At 38.1% G+C, this 22,544-nt stretch overlaps 1 protein-coding gene across 10 annotated transcripts in view; it reads right to left on the bottom strand.

Annotated features, from left to right (window-relative positions):
- The window catches only part of kirrel3a (kirre like nephrin family adhesion molecule 3a), a 258,127-nt gene that overhangs the window by 160,091 nt on the left and 75,492 nt on the right, over positions 1–22,544 (bottom strand). For 2 of the 10 annotated variants that reach the window (XM_055207843.2, XM_055207838.2), the window contains exon 1: positions 3,199–3,806. The exons of 4 other annotated variants lie outside the window; for them this stretch is intronic. In XM_055207843.2, the coding sequence (XP_055063818.1) occupies positions 3,199–3,238 (40 nt within the window). In that variant the 5' untranslated portion in view covers positions 3,239–3,806. Of the gene's footprint in view, positions 1–3,198; positions 3,808–22,544 lie in introns of those variants that run through there. 4 more of the 10 variants (XM_055207836.2, XM_055207839.2, XM_055207842.2 and 1 more) reach the window with 3 other exon arrangements.

Raw genomic sequence — 22,544 nt, 5'->3', positions numbered from 1 at the left:
GAAATAAATGATCAAATGATTGATTGCGCAGATAAGAGGAAAAATAAGCTCATATACACACAGACAAACCGCCACCCACATAAACAGCAGGGACCCTCGTACACACACACACACACACACACACAAGATTGCTCATATACAAACATGTCAAGAAATGACTTTGTTATTACCTGCTTAGATCCCATTAGGCCTGTCAATGCTTCAGTGTGGGTGAAAAGAAAGAAACTTTGGTGAAAAGTGTGAAATCACGTGCAAGAATCTGACGGCCTTGAAGCTTTAATGTGATCTAATGAACTCGGAGATAAGTAGAGCAGGGTAACAGACTTACGCAAGGTAAAATTAACTCTTATCTTTATAAAGTTGCCAGTGAATTAAAAGCCTTTTCTGACAGTCAGGTTTGCATATCCTGGTCAGCACCGGAAAAGATGATGGTATGGCGGCGAAATAACACGGTGCACTTTCTATTTCTGTTGTCTCCCTGAGCTGTGATTTTCTCTTCACTTATTTATGGGCTAATCTGTCTCTGTCTGCCTCAAATCAAATTAGATAAAAAACAAATACAGAAGACAGCATATGGACGCTGACCCCATCTGCACGGGCCGTGCCGAAATCGGGAACGCACTCTACCTTATTCCCGAGCTGACCCGGCCCGAGTCGAATGGACACGCTCGGATGGACAGCAAGAAGGATGGGACCAGCTGGAAGAAAATTGGTGTTTACCTGGTTGCTTCACAGAGCCGAGCACACTTAAATACCACATTTTAGGCCGGGCAAAACCCAGCTCTCTTCGAGACCAAGAGCTTTAATGCGGCTTTGAGGCAGTGGAGAGTTCAAAGATGTGTGAAATAAAAGAAATGAGTGAGGGAAAATTAAGCTTCTACTGACAGAATGCTGCAAATCTTCGATACGAGGTAAACGAATAACCACAAAACTTCGGGAACGTATCGCATTCCTTCTTTCATAAACTACTATTTTGATCAAATTTGACTAAAAGCGTTTCCCAAAATGTTAGTCTCCTGCATTATCATACTGCCACAGCTTTTCCGATCGTGCATAATTCCATACACAAAAGGCAAAGGTTGCTTGACAAACAACAGCCGTTGCCCCCACAGTCTAAATGCTTTGAAAGACGAGCTCTGATTGCAATGTAATTGTTAGCAAGCGTTGACAGCATCTTGTATGGCAAAGTGTGGGCTGCACAAAACCATGCAGCGCTACGCTGCCCCCACGGCTGCAAACCGCTGCTGACAATGCTGATGGTGTTTATGACACTTAAAGAGGAAACATGATGCCTCTGCAGCAATCAGGAAGTTGTGGAGTTGGGGGGGTGGGAGTCTGGGAAATTCAATATTAGCTTAGTTTAACGCTTCTTCAATGACGCAGTTTGGAGATTTATTGAAACGTGCGATGGGCAAAAAACGGAGTGAGGGTTTCACAAAAGAAGCCTCTGAGATTCATTCAAATTGACATTTTGAAAAAAAAAGAGCCTCTTGGTTTTAGAACTTGGTACGGTTTCTTTGAACCGGTGTGCCCGAGGATCTTTTTCACGGGGGAGTTTGGGACAAGCTCGAATGAGCTGCAGGGAAAATATCTCACTGTTGGGGAGGCAGCGGGGCCACGGCGCAGATAAAGGGATCAGATGAAGGGTGTCAGATCGCATCGACTTTTCCTCTCCCTCCGTTTCCCTGGCCGCAGCGCTCCGATTTAACTGTCAGGAGATGCTAAATAAACCCAGCGTTCATTTGTAACACAAGAGTCGGCCATGGTTAACAAAACGTCCCCGGGGGCTGGTACAGACACAGATAGCTCTGTCATGCACACCTGATAGCATCTCATCTCACAAGCGCACGCTTGTTAGAGCAACATTTTCTCTGACGGGGAGCGTAAATATCTGTTATTTGGATGAATCTCTGGTGTAGCTGGCTGAAGCGGGGTGCTTGTTAATTATATGTGTAGTTTCATAAACTGTTTATGAAACGTTTCTCAGTTTTCAGCCGAACTGGGAGGCTGCAAGGCAACACAAACTTTACGCATGCACAAAAAGAGGAGGGGGACCGGCGGTATATCATCATTGATATTGGAGCTGCCGAAGTGCAACATTCTGTGCATATGGCGTAAACACAACTCTGCGGTAGAAATCCTGTCAGTGTTTCCTCTCAGGCCATAAAAAATGATTTTCAGAGTGATGGCAAAGCGCTCGCTTTCAAGACTCGCACATGAGAGGTAAGAAGGAAAAAGACACGGAGCCCTGCGAGGCTTAACATCTTGGCACACAGACTCATAAAAAGCAGTAATAAAACAGAAAGCCTCTTGAGATTTGATGTTCATTCGCTCAAGTGTGCATGTGGGAGCCATACCGGAGGCTTTATTGCTGGTTTCAGATTTAAATGAGGAGTTTGGCCCGTGCTGGACCTTAAATGTGAGCGTTCGGGGGTTCGTCTCCGGGTTATTTGGAGCTCGCACAATCATCTAACACAAAATCTCTGATGAGAGCATCGGGAGAGGTGCAGAAGTCGATGCTGCAAATGAAAACGAGTGTCAGGTGTTTATACATGCCTGGAAAGCTTAAGTCGTGATGGATATAGTTAAGAATCCATCCTAACCTCACCAAGACCCCCTTAAACTGACACACACATCAAACCTGCCAAAGGACTTTTGGGCATATATCAGATGTGTTTGGATATAAAACGTGCAACGTAAAACTCTGGCAAGACGTTTATTGATTATCTCATAGAACATGTAGGCGCAGATATAGAAATCTTTAACTATGATTTAAAACATATAACAGCCTATAAAAGGAAGTTAAGGAACACAAATAAAAGCAATTATCACTGATGTGGTTTCCCAGTGCTTAAACATGTGTTTGTACACAAAATGACAAATAAACAACAGTTCCGTCTGCTCAGATGACCCCCTTATGTGTAGATCAGTATTGACTTGTGTCCAATTGTCAGAAACGCGCCGATACGCGCGAGCATGAACAGTGCAAGACCGACAGCGCAGGGAACGACAAACCCCCATAAACAAGCATCCCAAAATCCACAGTGCACATCGCATCACAAATCATTATAAAAATACCCAGATTTACAACAATGTACACCCCATAAAAGTCACGCGGACACTTTCCACGAGCCTGAAGTCGTTGACAGGTGAATGCGCGTGCACACAATAGCTGAGGGAAAAACTCCGGTGACTTACCGAAACCGAGCAGCCCAGCGATCAGCAGCAGCGGTCGCATCTTCAGAGTCGGGGAGATGTGAGGGGTAACCAGGGGTGCAATGACGCGCACTCACCGAGGTCCTTCAAAGTTAGGAGCGCTGAATTCTTTCAAACGCTTGATCTTCTCGTCGTGGAGGTTTCCAGCTCCTGTCTTCTCTTTGCTGTATGTCAGCGTTTAAAACGGAGCTTTTCTCCTCATGTGTCGTTCCGCCGTTCTCTCAGTCCGGCTCACCCACAATGAGCTCCATACTCTCTCACTCTCTCCCTTCACTCACGAGAGGATGAGGCGGACGCTTCGCTCCTCCTTCCTCCGCCTCCTCCCGCCGGAGCTCCGCTCTTGTCAAACAATTACAAGTTCACACACTTTGAGGTAATGAATTAAATGAACTATTCTGAGGTAAAGAAGCCTATTTTTATTTTAAACAAGTTAGTTGGTTAAGTTTATTTGAGACTTGTTTTGTGGTAAATATTTTGTTGTTTTAATGTTTTAATTGTGCACAAAAAATACAAAAGTAACAGTAACGTTATTAGACACTGATTATGGAAAGGAAACACCTCCCAACTGTACAGCTGTCAGTTACGACCGTTACGATTTAAAATATCGGCGGGAGATTTAAACGTATGAAAAACTTACCCGGGAAAAACTGTACATTTACCACAGTGAAAACTGCATAAAAATAAGCTTCCCTGTCCAAATGTTAATGAAGAGATCCGATGCAAAACCCTCTAAAGTACATAACGTAGATTTAGTTTATCAGACTTTTATTCTAGATCTAGAATGTAACTTTAAAAATAAAGCATTGTCGTGGCTGCCAACTTTTGAATTCAGCTTGTAGTGAATGGTTATTAAAGAATACAATTATTTAAAAAAAAAGTTTTTTACTAAAGTAACCATTTGCCAAACAACTTATTTTATAATAGAATTGTTGAAATATTATATTTTATAATTTAATTATAAATATTTTTATAATAATATTTATAATTGAATTGTTAAAAAGTCTGCAGAATAAAATACAGTTTGGAAATCTCTAGGATAGAGCATTGCTTAGCAATGAAAAGGTCATAGGTTCGATCCACAGGGATAGGCCCACTGATAAATGTGAATGAATAATTGAATAATTTGATGAATCATTTTAAATATTGTTTTAATCAGAAATGCATTGGAAATGTTAGTGATCAGACTTTCTACTTCTGCCTGAAAAATATAAAGCTTTGTGAAAGCTTTGAAAGTGTAATGATGAGATAGCAGGCAGCAGATCCAAATGCAAATAGGTTTTAATATAAATAAAACAAGATATAAATACAGAAATAAACACAGACCATGGAACCAGATCAGGCACAGACCACCATTACATGCAAACAACAAAGGACAAAAGAAACACTGAGGTATGCTGTATATACACAGAATAATCATGACTAACTAGACACACCTAGGAACCAATTAAGCACATGTACTAATAAAACAAAAGAACTACAAAGAAGAACTACAAAACATAGCAGATAGAACAGAATTGCAAAATAAAAGACTGGACCAGGGAAACACCTGACAGATACTGTATGTGACAGAAAGTAAGGTTGTATGCTAATGCTTGCAACTGAAGGATAGGATTTGCTATGTAAAAAAAATAGGAGTGTGTTTGTAAATTATATAAAATCAACAGCTGAGTAGCTCAATTGGTAGACCATTGCATTAGCAATCCAATGATCATGGGTTCAATTCTCACAACACATAGCCTATTGATAAAAATAATAAATTGAATGCATTGTAAGTTGCTTTGGATAAAAGTGTCTGCAAAATACATAAATGTAAATCAATAAAATGATCACACAACAGCTAGAAGTTCTTTCTCTTAGTTTGGCGAGGCAAAGTCTGAAAAAGCTGACAGGAAATGTTTTAGCTACCAATTGTATACAAATATAATGCCTTGCCTAGAGGCGCCATGTATTTCCTACAAAGATTCTAGACTCATCTTACCTTTTTGAAAATCAAAGCTTTTGACTGACAGAATGTGGGTTGGTAAAGCAGCTGTGCTACCTACTGCCTGTCAGGACACATCAGTAAAACTAACAGAAACCAACGCTCGCATCTTCTCACAGTTCTACTGTCCACACAGTATGGTTGTGCTACTTCCCATATATCTCAGTCTCAGTGTGAAGTCACGTAGGTCTCTAGTTTCCCAAAGTTTGGGTTGGTAGATTTAGACTTTGTTATAGAATAATTTAAGAGAACCAATGCTGTAAATTAATTTCTGTTTTGGTTTTAAAGGCATAGAAAGCTCTGCCCCAAACCTGTATACATTCTTTGTTCTGCTGAACACAAAGGAAGATATTTTGAGCAATGTTTGTAACCAAACCATTATTTTATTCCTACTATGGAAGTCAATGGTGTTCCAAAACTGCTTGATCTTTAATTACATCGTGCTGCTAATTTAACAAGTGTGGGCTATGCAAATGCTCATCTATAGCTCAATTAACAGACTAGATTAAATTCTGTACTTTTGAGGAGTTTTATCGAATAAAGTGCAGCATACTTATGTGAAAGCTGCTATTTTGGTATACATGTAATTTTCACATAAAAAATCAACCCTAAAGTATGTTATATTTTTATAATTAAAACATTAACCCTAAATATATTCCATGCATTTACATGACATTTAAATCTAGGCATTGAGTAGATGCTTATATCCAAAGCGATTTATAAGTAAGGATACATAGAGAGAAGTGCTATATGAGAAGTGCTACAAAGCTACTTTCAGCTTACAAAGTTTTTCTATGTCAAGGTAAAGCTAAGTATTTTAGACTTCCCCTTGCATTGTTTGTCACACACCTGTGTATCTCTGACACACACTTCTGTATGACCAAACTCATGTTCAGACCTCGTGTTCACAGATGATCCCCACTGTCAAGTAACTTCGATTTTCGCTTCTTATAAGACAAAACACAGAACTTTTCTTGCTTCACTTGTACATTTTAATACATTAAACGTCTGTTCTGACAGATTGTATGTGGCCACATGTTCACTTCTCACTGTGTCTAAATCTCACTTTAATTACCATGTCATCATGATATACTATGTTTGTTATTTCTTTATTATCACTGAATATAGCATCATTTAACATAATGCGCAGGCTAATGGATTTCTGAATATAAGCATTCACATAAGCCTTATAAGAACTTACCAATGGCTGTTTCTCAAAACAAAGCTTTAGAACATCATAGACATGATGTAAAGTGGTTTTGTATTGAAGAAAATTTTAATTTGAGATTCGTCAAAGATTAAATTTAGAGTATTCCTATTTATTATTAAAGTTTCAATGAAAATAGTTTTCAATTAATTCAATAATCTAATTAAAATATTCAGTTACTAGATAATTTAATTGGAGATGCACCGATGCAAAATTTCTGTGTTAATACCAATATTCGATTACTTAGAATGCAAATACGGAAGTGACTTAAACTGGAATTTATCGACGGGCTGCTTGAAACTTAGCACGAAAGGGAGTCAATTCCCATAGACCCCCATGTTAAAAGGCCGAACTTTACAGCAGAAAATAATATGTTTACAGCTTGGTACAAAAAGTGTTTTTGGTCTATATAGCTTATTCCCCTCATGACAACTGTGAGGGAATACATTTTTTGTGACTTATCCGTTTAAATTATATTAAGCCTTATGCTGCATTTACACCAGCCGCGGTAGAAGCGGCAAGCGCGGGTGATTTACATGTAAAGTCAATGCAAAGACGCGATTAGGCATCCTCAATTCAAAACGCGCGAATTGAGCGTTGCCACGGAAAACGCGCGAGTTGAAAAATCCGAACTTCGGCGGATTTCCGCGCCGCATTAACCAATCAGGACCTTGCTGTAGTAGTGATGTGATCACAGGAACCGAGCTGAGTGTCAGCAAAGTCGCAGAAGCCCCTCCCATGACGTGGATTTCCATGTGAATGGTTCGAATGACTAGAATTAAGCTAATAAACTCAAATGTTCAAGCATCCAACTATGCGCGAATAGCACGTTTTTGTCGCCTCTACTGCGGCTGGTGTAAACGCAACATTATGCTGCGTTTACACCAGCCACGGTAGAGGCGGCAAGCACGGGTGATTTACATGTTAAGTTCATGCAAAGACGCAATTAGGCATCCTGCGGCGCGGTAGGTGCGGCGCGAATGGCGCGCAACGCAATTCTATTGTTGTTATGTTTACATGCACCCTCATAATGCGATGTTGGAAATATTGCGATTACACTTCATCTCATGTAAACAATACCTTGATCGAAATATTCAGATAAAGCTCATTTCAATGAAAAACCATTTTTACCTTGTCTTTGTTGAATAATCGTAGTCTACCCGCATTCACAAACATACAAAAAGTGTTACACATGCTAAACATCTCAGTCTCATAGAAATTCCTCTTTTAGAAATGTCAGCCAGAAAGCGGCCCAATCTGAAAAACTGATGCTTATGACATCACAGGCATCTAACTGCCCCTCCACTTTAAAAGAATTGGCTACATTTTTTGAGTGGCAGCAAAGTCAGCCAATCAGTAATGAGATTGCAAGTTAAGCCAGTAGGGGGAGCCAAATAGGTGCAAAACCACTTGTTTAAAATCCCCCACCCTAAAAGAGCTATCTGAGAGAGGTTTTTAGGAAGCTTCTAAGGCATAACAGACCCAAACAAAAAGATTTTTGTCTACATGTCACATCACAGAACAAGGATAAATAATCCGTTCAATCATTCTATGTCACCTTTAACACACGGCCATGTAATGAATGTAACTTCCATGTAACTTCCATAGTAGGAATAAAATATATGATGGAATTTAATGGGTACCATAAACTGTGTGCTTTCCATCATTTATCAAAATATTTTCTTCATAATTTATAACAATACTTCCAAAATATTTTTTCCTACTATGGAAGCTAATGGACACTACATTCTGTGTGTTTACCATCATTTCTCAAAATATCTTCTTTTGTGTTCATCTTAAAAATACATTTATACAGGTTTAGAACAACATGAGGATAATGACAGAATTTTCATTTTTGGGTGAACTATCCCTTTAAGCGCATTTACCGGCCGATCGTCTGATGTCCACTACGATGCATCCCTAGAAATAATGTTACAAAATGAAGAGCAAAATGTATTGTATATAAAGTGTATCTTAGACCAGTCCATTATGATTGTTAGGCTGGCTGTCTATATAGACAGGTGCCCAAGTATGCATTTAATAGCGCGTCAGCCCATTAAGTTTTGAGACGCAGCCAATATAAATATTCTTGTCAATGACAAGCACTGATTTAAACTTTATGTAGCATATTTCACTAAGCTTTGTGAGATGGGTGTAGAGCGTCAAAAACTGATTCTTGTGCCTCTCTCATCAAATTAGTAACCCATAATGGCACATATCAAGACTACATCAAATTGATCTTTGGTATAACAATAAAAATAGCTACCTGTATATTAGATTTCCCAGCTCTACATTCTTGCCAATTTCAATTTTCAAAAAAAGTAATACATTTATGCTTTTAACATCAGAACACAGAAAGACCTAAGAAGCACCCGAACCTAAACCTCAGTTTTCTCATTTTTATTTTTAGGTAAGAATCACCTGACAATTCAGGCTATGAATAGATACTAAGAAATGTTTCATTTCAGTTCTTTTAAACTAGTTTTGAACCAGCGGACCTCCTGGGTAATGTATTTTCAAATGTGCAGATAGAAATAATTTAGTAATATTAAACACAGACATTTGGATATACGCCATATCTGTTTCTGACTAATATACTGACTGATGTGAAATATGAGACTTCACCACATGTTTCTGAAAATCATTAAACACCTTTGATTCATGTTTAGGTCATTGGCTGGCGGTTATAAATGTTCTTACGTTGCTATCTGACATTGGGAATAGATCATTTGGAAGTGACATGGAGCAGCTGCATAGAAATTATGTATGAAAACATTCACAACTCTGATGAAATATTCAAGGAACTCAAGTCATTAATAGTTTTGGTTGTTGTGGGCAATACTGGTTTAGGTTAGCATCCAAACCTGCCATTTTCTCTTCAGAAAAAAGCTTTCCAATGAAGATGATTGTAATTGCATTTAAGTCTATTTTCAGAGCGATGTAGACTGACATTATATTGAATAATTTAACAGATTATGGAGTTTTTTATAGTTTCATCCTCCAATGGCTCGTGTACATTATAGTCTTATTTTCTCTGTGTTTTATTTATTTATTTTATGTTCGATATTCATAAATATGTATTTGAATTGCCAGAGTGTAAGCATGGAAGACCATCAAACAAATTTCCTGAGTGTGAGAGAAACTTTATTCTCCGGAGACAGTCTTTATGGGCCCTGAAATCCTCGCAATCGATGAACAACTTATTCAGGTCTTAGGCAGGTCTTCCGAGAAGAGCAGGCATAGAAAAAGGGAATATTTTCAGGTCTGAGTGCTTACAATGATAAAAAGGGTCACGTTTCCTGTTAGTCATGTTTGCGTATGAATTTAATTATGTAGACAGCTTGTAGGTTTACCACTATAAACCACCGATCATTTAATTCATGTAAACAGAGGTTTTGGGGGGGTACAGTGCCAAGAGCTTATGAATGATAATCAGCTGGTTTATGGTTCATTCAGATCTCTGTGGAGCACATGTGATCAGATTCTACACACTTTGAAAATCCTGATTCACACTTCATAAAGTGATAATCCTTTGGCACTTTTTTAGTTTAACAATTCCAGCATTATTCAAGAAATATAATTTCTCAAAAAATACCTGTTTTCTTAAACCCCTGATAATAGAGTCCAGACATGAGTACAATCAGTCTATAGGCCTACTTGTATTTTCTATTTTTAAAGGATTATTAGGAACACCATACTAATACTGTGTTTGACCCCCTTTCGCCTTCAGAACTGCCTTAATTCTACGTGGCATTGATTCAACAAGGTGCTAAAGCATTCTTTAGAAATGTTGGCCCATATTGATAGGATTGCATCTTGCAGCTGATGGAGATTTGTGGGATGCACCTCCAGGTTTGAGCTTTGTGACATGGTGCATTTTCCTGCTGGAAGTAGCCATCAGAGGATGGGTACATGGTGGTCATAAAGGGATGGACATGGTAAGAAACAATGCTCAGGTAGGCCGTGGCATTTAAACGATGCCCAATTGCCACTAAGAGGCCTAAAGGGTGCCAAGAAAACATACCCCACACCATTACACCACCAGCCTGCACAGTGGTAACAAGGCATGATGGATCCATGTTCTCATTCTGTTTACGCCAAATTCTGACTCTACCATCTGAAAGTTTCAACAGAAATCGAGACTCATCAGACCAGGCAACATTTTTCCAGTCTTCAACTGTCCAATGTTGGTGAGCTCATGCAAATTTTTTCCTATTTGTAGTGGAGATGAGCTGTACCCGGTGGGGTCTTCTGCCGTTGTAGCCCATCTGCCTCAAGGTTGTGCGTGTTGTGGCTTCACAAATGCTTTGCTGCATACCTCAGTTGTAACGAGTGGTTATTTCAGTCAAGGTTGCTCTTCTATCAGCTTGAATCAGTAGGCCCATTCTCCTCTGACCTCTAGCATCAACAAGGCATTTTCACCCACAGGACTGCCGCATACTGGATGTTTTTCCCTTTTCACACCATTCTTTTTAAACCCTAAAAATGGTTGTGCGTGAAAATCCCACTAACTGAGCAGATCGTGAAATACTCAGACCGGCCCGTCTGGCACCAACAACCATGTCACGCTTAAAATAGCTTAAATCACCTTTCTTTCTCATTCTGACATTCAGTTTGCAGATCAGGAGACTGTCTTAACCAGGACCACACCCCTAAATGCATTGAAGCCACTGCCATGTGATTGGTTGATTAGATGATTGCATTAATGAGAATTTAAACAGGTGTTCCTAATAATCCTTTAGGTGAGTGTATTTCGGTATTGCCTTGTATTGTAATATTCACTGAGAAATTAGAAATAGATAAGCAGTATAATGTACTTACGAGCTATTCTTGCACGAGTAAACACCAGCTTACTTCACCTCTATTAGAAATCAAGTAGTTGTTGTGATTAAATGTGTAATATAAATAAACCTATATTTCAGTGTGATTTTCTTATTACTACACGTTTCATGCATGTTTTAAAGCCCATGGTTATGGCTTAAATACACAGCCCTTGAGAAACGGCCCAGTCGTGCTGCATACAAAACACCTGCCAGTTTCAGATCTGATTTGAAAGAGTAGTTTTAACTATTTACGATCAAAATTTTTGTGAAATATTTCATTCTGAGCGATGAGACCGCTGACAGGTGTCTTACTCAATGTATCTCTTAGGATGGGCAAATCTCTCGCCATTTGGATGCTGTCTGTGAGAGATAAATAAAATATCAGTGAATGTTTAAAGCGTCGGTGGGCCAGCAGTAATATTTTAGCCGTGTAGTCGAAACAGATGATTGGTGCTGCCTTCACAGAGAAGCGAGGGTGTTGACAGGTCCATGGGAAATGCCGTGGAATGACGGCAGTGGGCTGTTGTCTTTGTTTTTATCTTGATGCGATATAAAATAAATATTAACTGTTGTCATTCCAATTTTTTTGCAACATGACATTTTGTACCTACCACTGCGTAAAAGATATTCTGGACTGATAGCTGATAGTTCTCACACGTAAGGTGTTTGCAAGCCGCACTGAAAGCAGCTGTTAAACGCGTTTAATGACATGAACTGTTGTTGAACGCACCAACAATGGCATTAAACCAAGAAAACACTTTATTTTCAGATGTGATGTAGAAGACACTCGCGACTGCAAGATTAATTAGACTGAGAGAATAGATTGTTGCACTTTGGGCAAAGCATCTTTACAGTTTTTATATTTCACCCTGAAATGCAGACCCGGGGAAATCAATTTATGTTCTAAGCAACCAATACATTTATTTTTGCTGCTAGTTGCATGCAAGAAATGACACAATAAGTGCACACAAATACAGAATAAAATACACGACTGTCATTCCTACATCCACTGTTTAAATAAGACGGCCATCACAGAGATCAAATGTGAGAGCTTGCTGTTTTGCCGTGGGTGTTCGCACTGCATGATTATGAATAGAAAACAATATAATAATAACTTATATCTTTTCAGTTAAAGATAGTATTGTGTTTTTGTTTTGTTTTCAAACCATAGCAACTCAAAGTGCCTGATTAAATAGCAGCCATGAATATAAAGCATCTTCTTAATGTTTCTAAAATTGATATCCCACATCAATAAATACTGGGTTGTTTTCAACCCAGCGTTGGGTCAAAAATGGAAAAACCCAGCCGCTGTATTAAATTAACCCTGAAAATGTTTGTATTTGACCCCACAATAGGTAAAAATCATAGACTGTAAAAAAAATGGACGACGCCTGTTCGCTCTCTTCCATTGGTGAAAAGTGAAGCCGCCAGTGTCCCGATATGGCGCTGACATCTTGGGTCTTAAGTCTGCGCAGTAGCGATTTCGGGACCAGTCATGAGCAGTAGTGAGCAGGCAGTGAAGCCGCAAAATCAAAACCCCGCCCTCGCTCTCGTAGAATGCGCATATCACACGATATCACATCTGTCAATCATGACGTGACACCACTGTTTTTATATCATTAAATAACTAACTAAATACAAACCTATTTTAAAAACAAACATTTGAATGTACATCAGCATGATAAAAACTACAGTGAATGACAGAAAACAGCTTCGGAAAAAAGATAATTGAAGTGTAATTCATTTTTTTTGTTGGTCTCAAGTCCCATTGAATAACATGGGGTGGCGGGGTTTATGACCTATACTGGGACCAGTCACTGGGGGGCGATCGAGACGTTTTGGATTCACTTTTCAGTGCTTGTGCGGCACGCTTGGTAAAAATGGGTACAGCATACACTGTAAAAAAACACAGCATGAAGTTTAAACAACTTAACTATATAAGTCAATTCATTTTACTTTAAGTTTTGACATGTGAAAAGTTGACAAAACTTAACAAATTAAATTAAATCATTTCAACTTGTTTTTCTAAGTTAAAGTAACATAAAAATATATATTTTGATATGACATCATTTTATAATGTAGGTAAAATTACAAATGGAAGCATAGATGTCTTTTCCGTGTCACTTCCACAGATTTCTCGTGTCATTTTATGTATTGTTTTCTCATTGTTGTTTCCTATTTTCAATCATCATTGTCGCTTGGGGTTGGGGTTAGATTTGGGGTTTGGGTTAGGATGTAATTTTATGCATTGGTTTCTACGTGTTTTTCTTCCGCTTTTAAAACTATTCTCGCCTGGATTTGCGGTTAGAGTTTGGGTTTGGGTTAGGATGTCTAAAAATGTAACAGAAAGTGATCCCAAACCCATGCGACAATGTTAAAAAAAAAGATTAGAAAACAATACATAAAATGACACACTCCTTGGGAGTGATATGGAGTCCAGCTGACGTTTCAGGGGTAAGCCATACATATAACTTGTTTTCATCGGCACTTCCCCCGGAAAAGCACGCCCACACGTCAATCAGCGGGAGAGCGAAAACCGAGGGCGCTATACAGGCATCACTTTCTTTTTTATCAAGACACAACAATGGCACCAAAGAAGAAGAGTGTTTTGGGGTGTAAGGAGAAGAAACACAGCATTATGGAAACAATGGATATAATTTATTATCCAGGGTAGCAACAGAGTTTTGCAGGTGTGTTTATATAAATGACACGAACATGTAGTGAATCATAAGTTATCCAGTCAGTGTTGCATGACTCGTCGCTCCTCCCGCAGTCCATAACTCCTCCTTTCGAATTTTTTCGTACGTTATCAGAAAGAATCAGTAAAGCTGATCTTTCTTTTATAAATCTCACAAAACTCAAGAGTCTTCGGAGATATGAAGGATGTAATATTACTCTATTATCTCCAGATTAAGATACACAGAAACAGCTTGTGTTATGGAAGGTTTAACCCTAATTGCTCCCCGGGCCCTGGGATAGCTGCCCACTGCTCGGGGTGCGTGTGTTCACTACTCACATTTTACATCTTCATCTTCAGACATCTTCTTAGATCTATTCCTTGCTAAAAAAATTTTTTGTGCATTAGTTGTGTGTTTTTGTAGTTTAAGGCCATTTAATTAAGCCCCAGTTCATTTTTGCTCAAAGTCAATCGTTACTGAATTCTATAAGACGCATTTAGATAGTACATCTCTTTCAATGAGGTCCTGTCGCATTTTCACATCCTCAGAAAAAGCAGCAAACGTGTTGCTTTCATTTGAATCTATTTATTCTCTCTCTTTCTCTGACTTTGTATGACGATATTCACAATTCACACCGACTCCGCCAAGCATCCGCTCCTCGTGTAGAAGCGGGCACAAAGACATCACGTTCGAGTGGATTTAGAGCAGACTGACACTTAAATTAGCCCCCCATCCGCCCCTTTGTTAATGGCGCAATTGTGAGCACTGTGGATACACGGCAGGTCATTAAAGCATCTTTAAAATGCGTAAGGTTTACTGGAGGCTGATAAAGAACCTCGGATTTGACAGGTGTTCAGTGGTTTAATCGTCCACCTAATCCCTTAAAAGAACTAAATCTAATTGCCAACCAACCATCAGGCTCAACACAGAGGAGCTAACGTCCAGTGCCCACTTCTTAACAGATAAGACGTTCAAACTTGAATCAGCATCAAATATCAACAGGCTACGTTTTTCTCCTGAACTCTTTTATACTGTGGCTCTTTAAAGACCTCCATGGTGAATTGGAAGAAGTTGCTCCATGCTCTGCAATGGATCTCTGAGGGCTGAACAGCGTTTGATGTTCTAACGTCTTTCTTTTCAAATCCACAGGGGGTCTGACAAAGCTTGACAGTGCAGACCGGAAGGATGAAATTCCTCCATTATTTAGGTGAGATGATATTCTAAAACAAACTGCATCAAAGCATCTACGCAAGACTCATTATTTCTCTAAATGGGCTAAATGATGAGATCGGTTTTATTTATTTATTGTTAACGCCATTCCTGCATCCATGGCTATATTCATGGCGAGAATCAGTTAATCTATACACAAGTTAATCCATAAAAGTTGATCTAAATGCACGTTGGGGAATAAGCCATTTGACATGTCCAATTTAACTAACCTGTACATTTTTGGCCTGTTGGAGGAAACCAGGGCTGGAGTAAACCCAGATCACAGGAAGAACATGCCAACTCCTTCTAAAGCCGGGTACACACCACAAGATAATCGGGCTGAATTTGGCCGATTTTCTCCCTTACGAGAATGTCCCAATCATCTTAATGGTTGAACGGATTATTTTATCAAATTTTCCAGGACAAATGCACATGCTGTAGGTAGTCACGTGAAACAAAACGATACCTAATCAGAAGGCGAGCTGGTGAAAGATGAAACCATAACAACTACATGCCGCAGCAGGCACAGTCCAAAGTGAGATGGACATCAGAGATGTAAAAAAGCAGTCCATTGCCATTTCTTTCTGCCCGTTGTTCACCATGTTTGTTTACTGTGAAGTCACATTTGGCCGCAAGAAACATCGTAAGATATCCGCAAGATTTCCTGTTTTCTCAGTCGAGACTCGCGCTGTTTGTGAAGTCAATCTGATGGTGCATGATGTGCCGTCATGACCACATAGTGGCACTCCACACACTATAGGAACAAAAGTGTTAAATCGGCGATTTTTTTCTCATCATGTTTGTGGAAACATTTTGAAAATCTGATACGATTTTTAAAATCTTTTGGTGTGATCCTAGCTTAACCCAGCCAGGGCTCGGACACTGGACCTTCTTGTTGTGAGGCTAAAACTAAAACTGAAACTAAGAGGAAAATGATTGATTTTCGTAAACTGAAATAAAATAATACAACTAACAAGCACTATTGAAAAATTTTCTGAAATAAAAACAATGATGGAAAAATACATTCGTTTTCATAATCAACAAGCTTTCATCCCACTGCAAAAAAAAAAAAGGTTTCGGGAAAGATGAAGCTTCATGATAGTGAGATCGAATGAATTAAGTAATGGCCTGTCATCAATACAGGAAAAGCCTAGAGTTTACTTGATTTTAAATAAACATAAATGAAACAGTATCAAAGAAATAATATATTGCCATTTATGTATAAAATATGGTGTTTAGACAGACATGAAGATATAATTTGTCCAAGTATACCCTACATTAGCTTGATAAATAGTCACTTTTGTTACTATCTAACTGCAATCAGTGGATAGTTGCCAAGACAACGGAAACAAAATACAATTACATACTGCAAGTGATAGTGCTTTTTCTTGTTTACCATTCAAAAACCACCTAAAAATAAAAATGCATTGATTGGTTATTTGGGGGTATCTGTATGCTTTAACCCATTTAATGTGCATGGCTAGCTAAGTTTGTGTCTCATTTGTTATCTAGACTGAAGAAATAAAAGCTAATGTACCAACATCTACTACACTACTGCACTCTGAAAATGACTGGGTTATTTTTGAGCCATGTTGGGTAAATATTGGACAGGACACATTGCTGGGTTAATATTGACCCAATGCTGGGTTGTTTTAAAGGGATAGTTCACCCAAAAATTTTAATTCTGTCATCCTTTACTCACTCATTTTGTTACAAACCTGTATACATTTCTTTGTTCTGATGAACACAAAGGAAGATATTTTGAGAAATGTTTGTTACCAAACCATTCATGGACCCCATTCACTTCCATAGTAGGAAAAAAGAATACTATGGAAGTAAATGGGGTCCACAAATGGGTTATTATCAAGGTTTTGAACTGGAACGAAAACGAAAACCAGAAACTTATGATGTTTTGCAAGGAACAGATACGAAACCAGAAACTTTCCAAAAATATATGTTCTGGAACAGAATAGTTTATTTAAAATAATGGTAAATGGTTAATACCGTTATTTTTTTGAAAGTTGATCATTTGCTCTTGTTTCAAAGGCTTGCAAATGTTAACACTTAAGTGATTTAAAACAATTTAACAGCAAAAAGGCGCTAAAGTGTGCAATTTTCTGTAAGCACAGATGCACATGCGGTTGAATGTGTCCGGTCCAACTCCAATCAAACGTGATTATCCCTATGCCCTTCAAAGATCTTGATGTATAAACTTGAGAGAGAGTTGCACTACTGTGTCTTATACTGTAGTCCATTAAAATACATTTGGTGAATAAAGCACTGAAAAACAACATAATTTCACTTTATGTGGAGTGACTGTTTATGCTGCATCTCCTTCCGAAGCGCCGTTTGGAATTCGTCCTCCGTTTGTGTGTGTGCGCGTGTTTAAGTGCACTCAACAAATGTAGGCATGTCAGAAATTACAGTTATGCTGCTTACATAATGTAGCCTTTTTTAATGTTTGATGACAAAATAGAGATTATGTAGACTAATAATTTAAGTTTAATGTCCTAATGATCAGCCTACTTATTTGTATGTCCCATAGCTGGCATGGAAGGTTATTAACCAGTTCAAGAACTTAATTTTTTGTTCTAACCGGTTCAGGAACGTCAATTTTTGGGTTGAACCAAAATCCGGAAACGTTAAAATACTGTTTCTGTTTAGAACTGGGGAAAAAATCTAGGTTCAAAGTCCTGGTTATTATAGCCCATGGTTGCATAACAATGACCCAACATTGGGTCATTTTTAACCCAGCACCTGTTCTGTCCAATCGAGCCATCAGTCTGATTACAAACAGATTATTTTGTTGCATGTAAACGTAGGATCAGTGGACTGAAACGTGGTTTTCGGAAGATGTGAGGCAACCCTTGAAATAGACTGGGCAAGAGATTAATCAAATATAAAACAATTAATGAAATGATCTTGGAGTATCTTGAGTTTACGAGTAAATTTATGAGCCGTTCGATTCCACCGTTTGAATAGTTTTATTAGTTTTGCCCAGGCATTTATTTTTATTAGTCCTGCCCAAACTTTAGCTCCCATGTCACTTTGAATAGAAATCAATGCATTCCTACAATCCCAACAGTCTTCATAAACCAACCCCTGCAAAACACATTGCTCTTTTTTAATCACGTACAGCTTCTTTTATTTGCAATAAAATAATAATTGATTATGAATCATGCTCACATTTTGCCGAAGCCTGGGGCATAAAAACAGCTATGGAAAAATATTTGTGTGTGTTTTATATGCAGTGTAGCATTTGATATTCATGGCACAGTTTCATCTTGTGTGTCTTTCTGAGCACAATAATTAAAGCAGCACAGTTCACAAATGACTGATCTGATCACTGATGTTTGTTTAAAGCCAGAGACAAGAGAAAGCTTCAAAGCGTTATACAAGTTCATGCCGTAAAACATTTATGAACTGCGCAATTTGTATTAATTGCAGAAAGGCTGATTAAGTATGTATTCGTATTTTACGTGCGGATAACCCACAAGAGATTTCCATGCACTTTGGCAACTTCCTGCTGCTTATAGGATATTGATTCTTCTCAGGAACACAATCTTTCTAACCTCTCTTTCTTTCACTGCAAAAGCAGAAAATACCCCTCTGTCTGAGTCGGCAGACCAAGAGATGCATTAAAGTTTTCCCGAGTTTTGAAGAAAATGGTCGGGGTTTGCTGTAATCAATCATGTAAAGCTAATAAATCATAAATCATCTAGACAATCTGTTCAAATCAAATTAAAATGATAAATTTTTAACAGTGGGATGTTTCAGAAGGACATGAGGAGCTCCAGGAGCTCCAAATGGTATCTATGCTGCGTTCCCCTCACTACCTCAGCATGACAATAAGCAGGCTAAGGTTACTCAACAACACAGAATAGATGTCAGTGACATGTGATGTCTTGATCTTCTAATAATTTGTAGTCATTTTTACAGCATCATTTCATAAATTATCTTTATAATAGCTTATTTTAATAGTAAATTTTTCCAAAAAGCAAAAAAATAAGATATTTTTCTACAGAAGCCCTTAACGGACAGATTTTTTTACTTAGTTGTCTCCGACGATGACATGTTTGTCTGGTGGCGGCTACCGTAGCTTCTCTATGTGTTTCAAAAGCGAGGGGTGAGTAGTAGACTAAGCCGTTGGTTGCAATTCGCAACCTCACCACTAGATGCCGCAGAAATTTACACACTGCACCTTTAAAGCAGTTAAAAATGTTGGAAAAAACTATAAGGAATAAAGAAACATTCTGTGAAAATATATCCTTAATATCTTTAATATAAGATCATGTCAAAGATTTTAAAGTCTCCCTGTAGTCAATAATTGGATAATTTATCACTCATCTTTAAGAAATAGCGTATACAAGTTTTACCAGTCACAGTCATTTGAAGAGTTTGGTTCCAAAACGCGATAAACGCCTTTTTTATTGTCTTCATTTTACGCAAAATTTGATATCCGCCGTATTATTCTGTCATCTTTTCTCCATTTTTCCGAACCGCGACAAACACCAGTCCTCCTTTTCTGCAGAATGCAATAAATCAGCTTAACCAATCACAGCACACCATTCCATGCATTGTAAATAATAAGGGCGGTGCTTTACACACGAATCCTAGTTTTCCTCATCTACTTTGTATTTTGTGATCAACAAACAAACAATAACAAAATAGTAATTTTGATGGCATTGATAAACCTGTGGTGGTTTTCTGTGGCGGGGAAGAAACGTAACCCAACAAAATCGATTAATTTATGCGGGAGCACTCGAGCGACACATTGACCCCAGGGGATCTTATGAAAAACTTTTCATTATTTTACGCAAAGTCAACAAAAATCGAGCAGGACCAAAACATTTTACAGCTGATTGTTGTCAAAATTGTTCAGCGATGACGTCCCAATGATGACAGCAGCAATGACAGTGTTCTTAATATGACAAAGTAAGTGTTTCGATTAATGCCATTATGTTTTTTATCAGTGTATACCACTAGTCAACTAAATGAATATAACATGGCAAAGATGAATGCACATTTATATATTGATTAAATAGATTTATAGCATTTTGAAAAAAACTTGTCATTGATTTATTGCATTTTGCGGAAAAAACAATCAGTTTTTATAATATTTTTTAAAAAATCAAATGATGGATTTGAATTTTAAATGTTATTAGAATCTAAAGATGCTATGTGAAAGTTTGTAACAGAAAATAGTAGTTTCCATCTTGTCACTTTCTTAGTATAGAAAACACACTTTTACCCAAATTTATTGCGTTTTGGAGCCAAACTCTTCATTTCTTCATGCTTTAAAACAGCTTGAATGTAACGCTACCCACTGCCTCATTTACTGTACTATACGTGGATCTATGAATATGCAAATTAGTCCCCGCCTCTACTCAACTGCAGAGCTCGGACCATAAATTGCGAATAAGTCCCAGAAAGATGTGAATAAGTCCCCGCCCCAGTCTTTTGCACCACCTCAGATCATAGATATAATTTGTAAATAGATGCTACATTCAGCAGTTTCTATTACGTATATATCTATGGTCTGAGGTGGTGCATACGTGAACTGGATATTTTCAGCACTAATCTTAAAGCGCTGATGTTAACAGGTTACAGCAGTGCAGGTGTGTGAGCAGCACATGTACTATTTTAATAGTACATTTTTCCAAAAAGCAAGAAAACTTTTTTTTAATCACAAGACCCCTTTAATTGAAAAACTAAGCGAGAACCAATAAGATTCAGTGTTATCAACATGCTACCATATTTGAAGTAGGGAGGCACCGATACCTCTTTTCCATAACTGATGCGATTTTGATACCTTAATTCTGAGTATTGGCTGATACAACAATGTTTTTCTTAATTTAGAATTGCACATTAAAATTCCCTGTTATAAGCAACCCAGCAATTTTAACAGTTTATTTACACATATTCTCATATAATCCTGTTAATAGGCTTTATGCCCAGCTGCACTACTTCCTGAACTTCAGCCAGCTCCTTATTTCCTGTCTTCCATTATTGGACAAACTGATTAATCCAGGTGTGCCTGACCTCAGTAGTAACAACAACAATAATCAGACACACCTGGATTAATCAGTTTGTCCAATACTGGCAGACAGGAAACAAGGAGCTGGCTGAAGTTGAGGAAGTAGTGCAGATGGGCATAAAGCCTATTCCAATGGAAAGTTCCTGCCTTGAAAATTCCCAGAATTTTGGAACCCTAAATATAACTAAGGCCTAGTCCTGGATTAATCTAAACCCTGTCCAGGAAACTGCATGCATGTTTGTTTTCTCTCACAAACATATCATTTCTGTTGAGAAGACATGCAGTATATTAACCTCCTTGAGTCATTTGGATCACTTCACTGATAGATGTAAGATAACATGACTGCATTTTAATCTAAAATTATTTGCGATAAGAAAGTCATATACATCTGGGATGGCATGAAGGTGGGTACATGATGAGAATTTTTATATTTCAGTGAACTATTCTTTTAAATGTTTCTTGACCTTGAAAGTATTTATGTCTGATCAGGTCAGACCAAAGTGGGGTTAAACGTTATGAGCTACACTGATGGTTAAAAGCTAAAGTCTTGATCCCATAAAGTGGTAAGTGTGTGATATTTCTACCTTTACTGTATGTACAATGATAGCTTTGTCATAGATTCAGTCAGTGGCGGCTGGTAACTCCTCATCCGAGGGGCGCAAATTCAAAATATGTGTTCGGAGTGTCATGTGTGTTGCTCGTGTTTTCAAAATATGTGTTGCGTCATGTGAATCATGTGCATTATGTGACTTGTCAAAATAAGTGCCTGCTGCAGATGCGACAAAAACATTTATGATCAAAGATACTCTCACGTTCACAAAATACTCGCAAAATACTCACTTAACAGTAAATTCTGCTTACGCATGAGATTAAGTGAGTCTGGCAAACGCGAGCGTCTCTTTTATCATAAACCCTTTAGATGCATATGCAGCAAGCACTTATTTTGACATAACACGTGATGCACATAGGTTTATTTGACACGCAGAACACATATTTTGAAATGACATACATGTTGAGACAAGCTTCGCATCGTGCGCCCTCGAAAAAAAGTCACTGGATTCAACTGTATGGGGATCTTTTAAATCGACTTCCATTTTGTGATCTATTGATTAGACAGTCCGGCAGTTTGCTTTAGATTACACACGCAGTTACTTTAAATACTGTTGAAATAAACAGACTGCTTGAGGTTATATTTCACACAGCAAAGATGATGCAAAGAGACAATTCAAACAAGAATCAATATTCATACAGAAAACAAGCCATTCGGTTTAATTGAAAAAACTCTCTGAATACGTGTGTGTGAGTGATTAATACATGTCAGTTCAGTTGCAGGACCTTGATTTTGTGAAAGAAAAGCAGTCGGGTAATTTGCAAATAAAACCCTGGACTAAAA

The sequence above is a fragment of the Misgurnus anguillicaudatus genome, chromosome 12 (assembly GCF_027580225.2).
Source record: "Misgurnus anguillicaudatus chromosome 12, ASM2758022v2, whole genome shotgun sequence".
NCBI classification, from domain to species: domain Eukaryota; kingdom Metazoa; phylum Chordata; class Actinopteri; order Cypriniformes; family Cobitidae; genus Misgurnus; species Misgurnus anguillicaudatus.
This window is presented reverse-complemented; position numbering and strand designations above follow the sequence as displayed.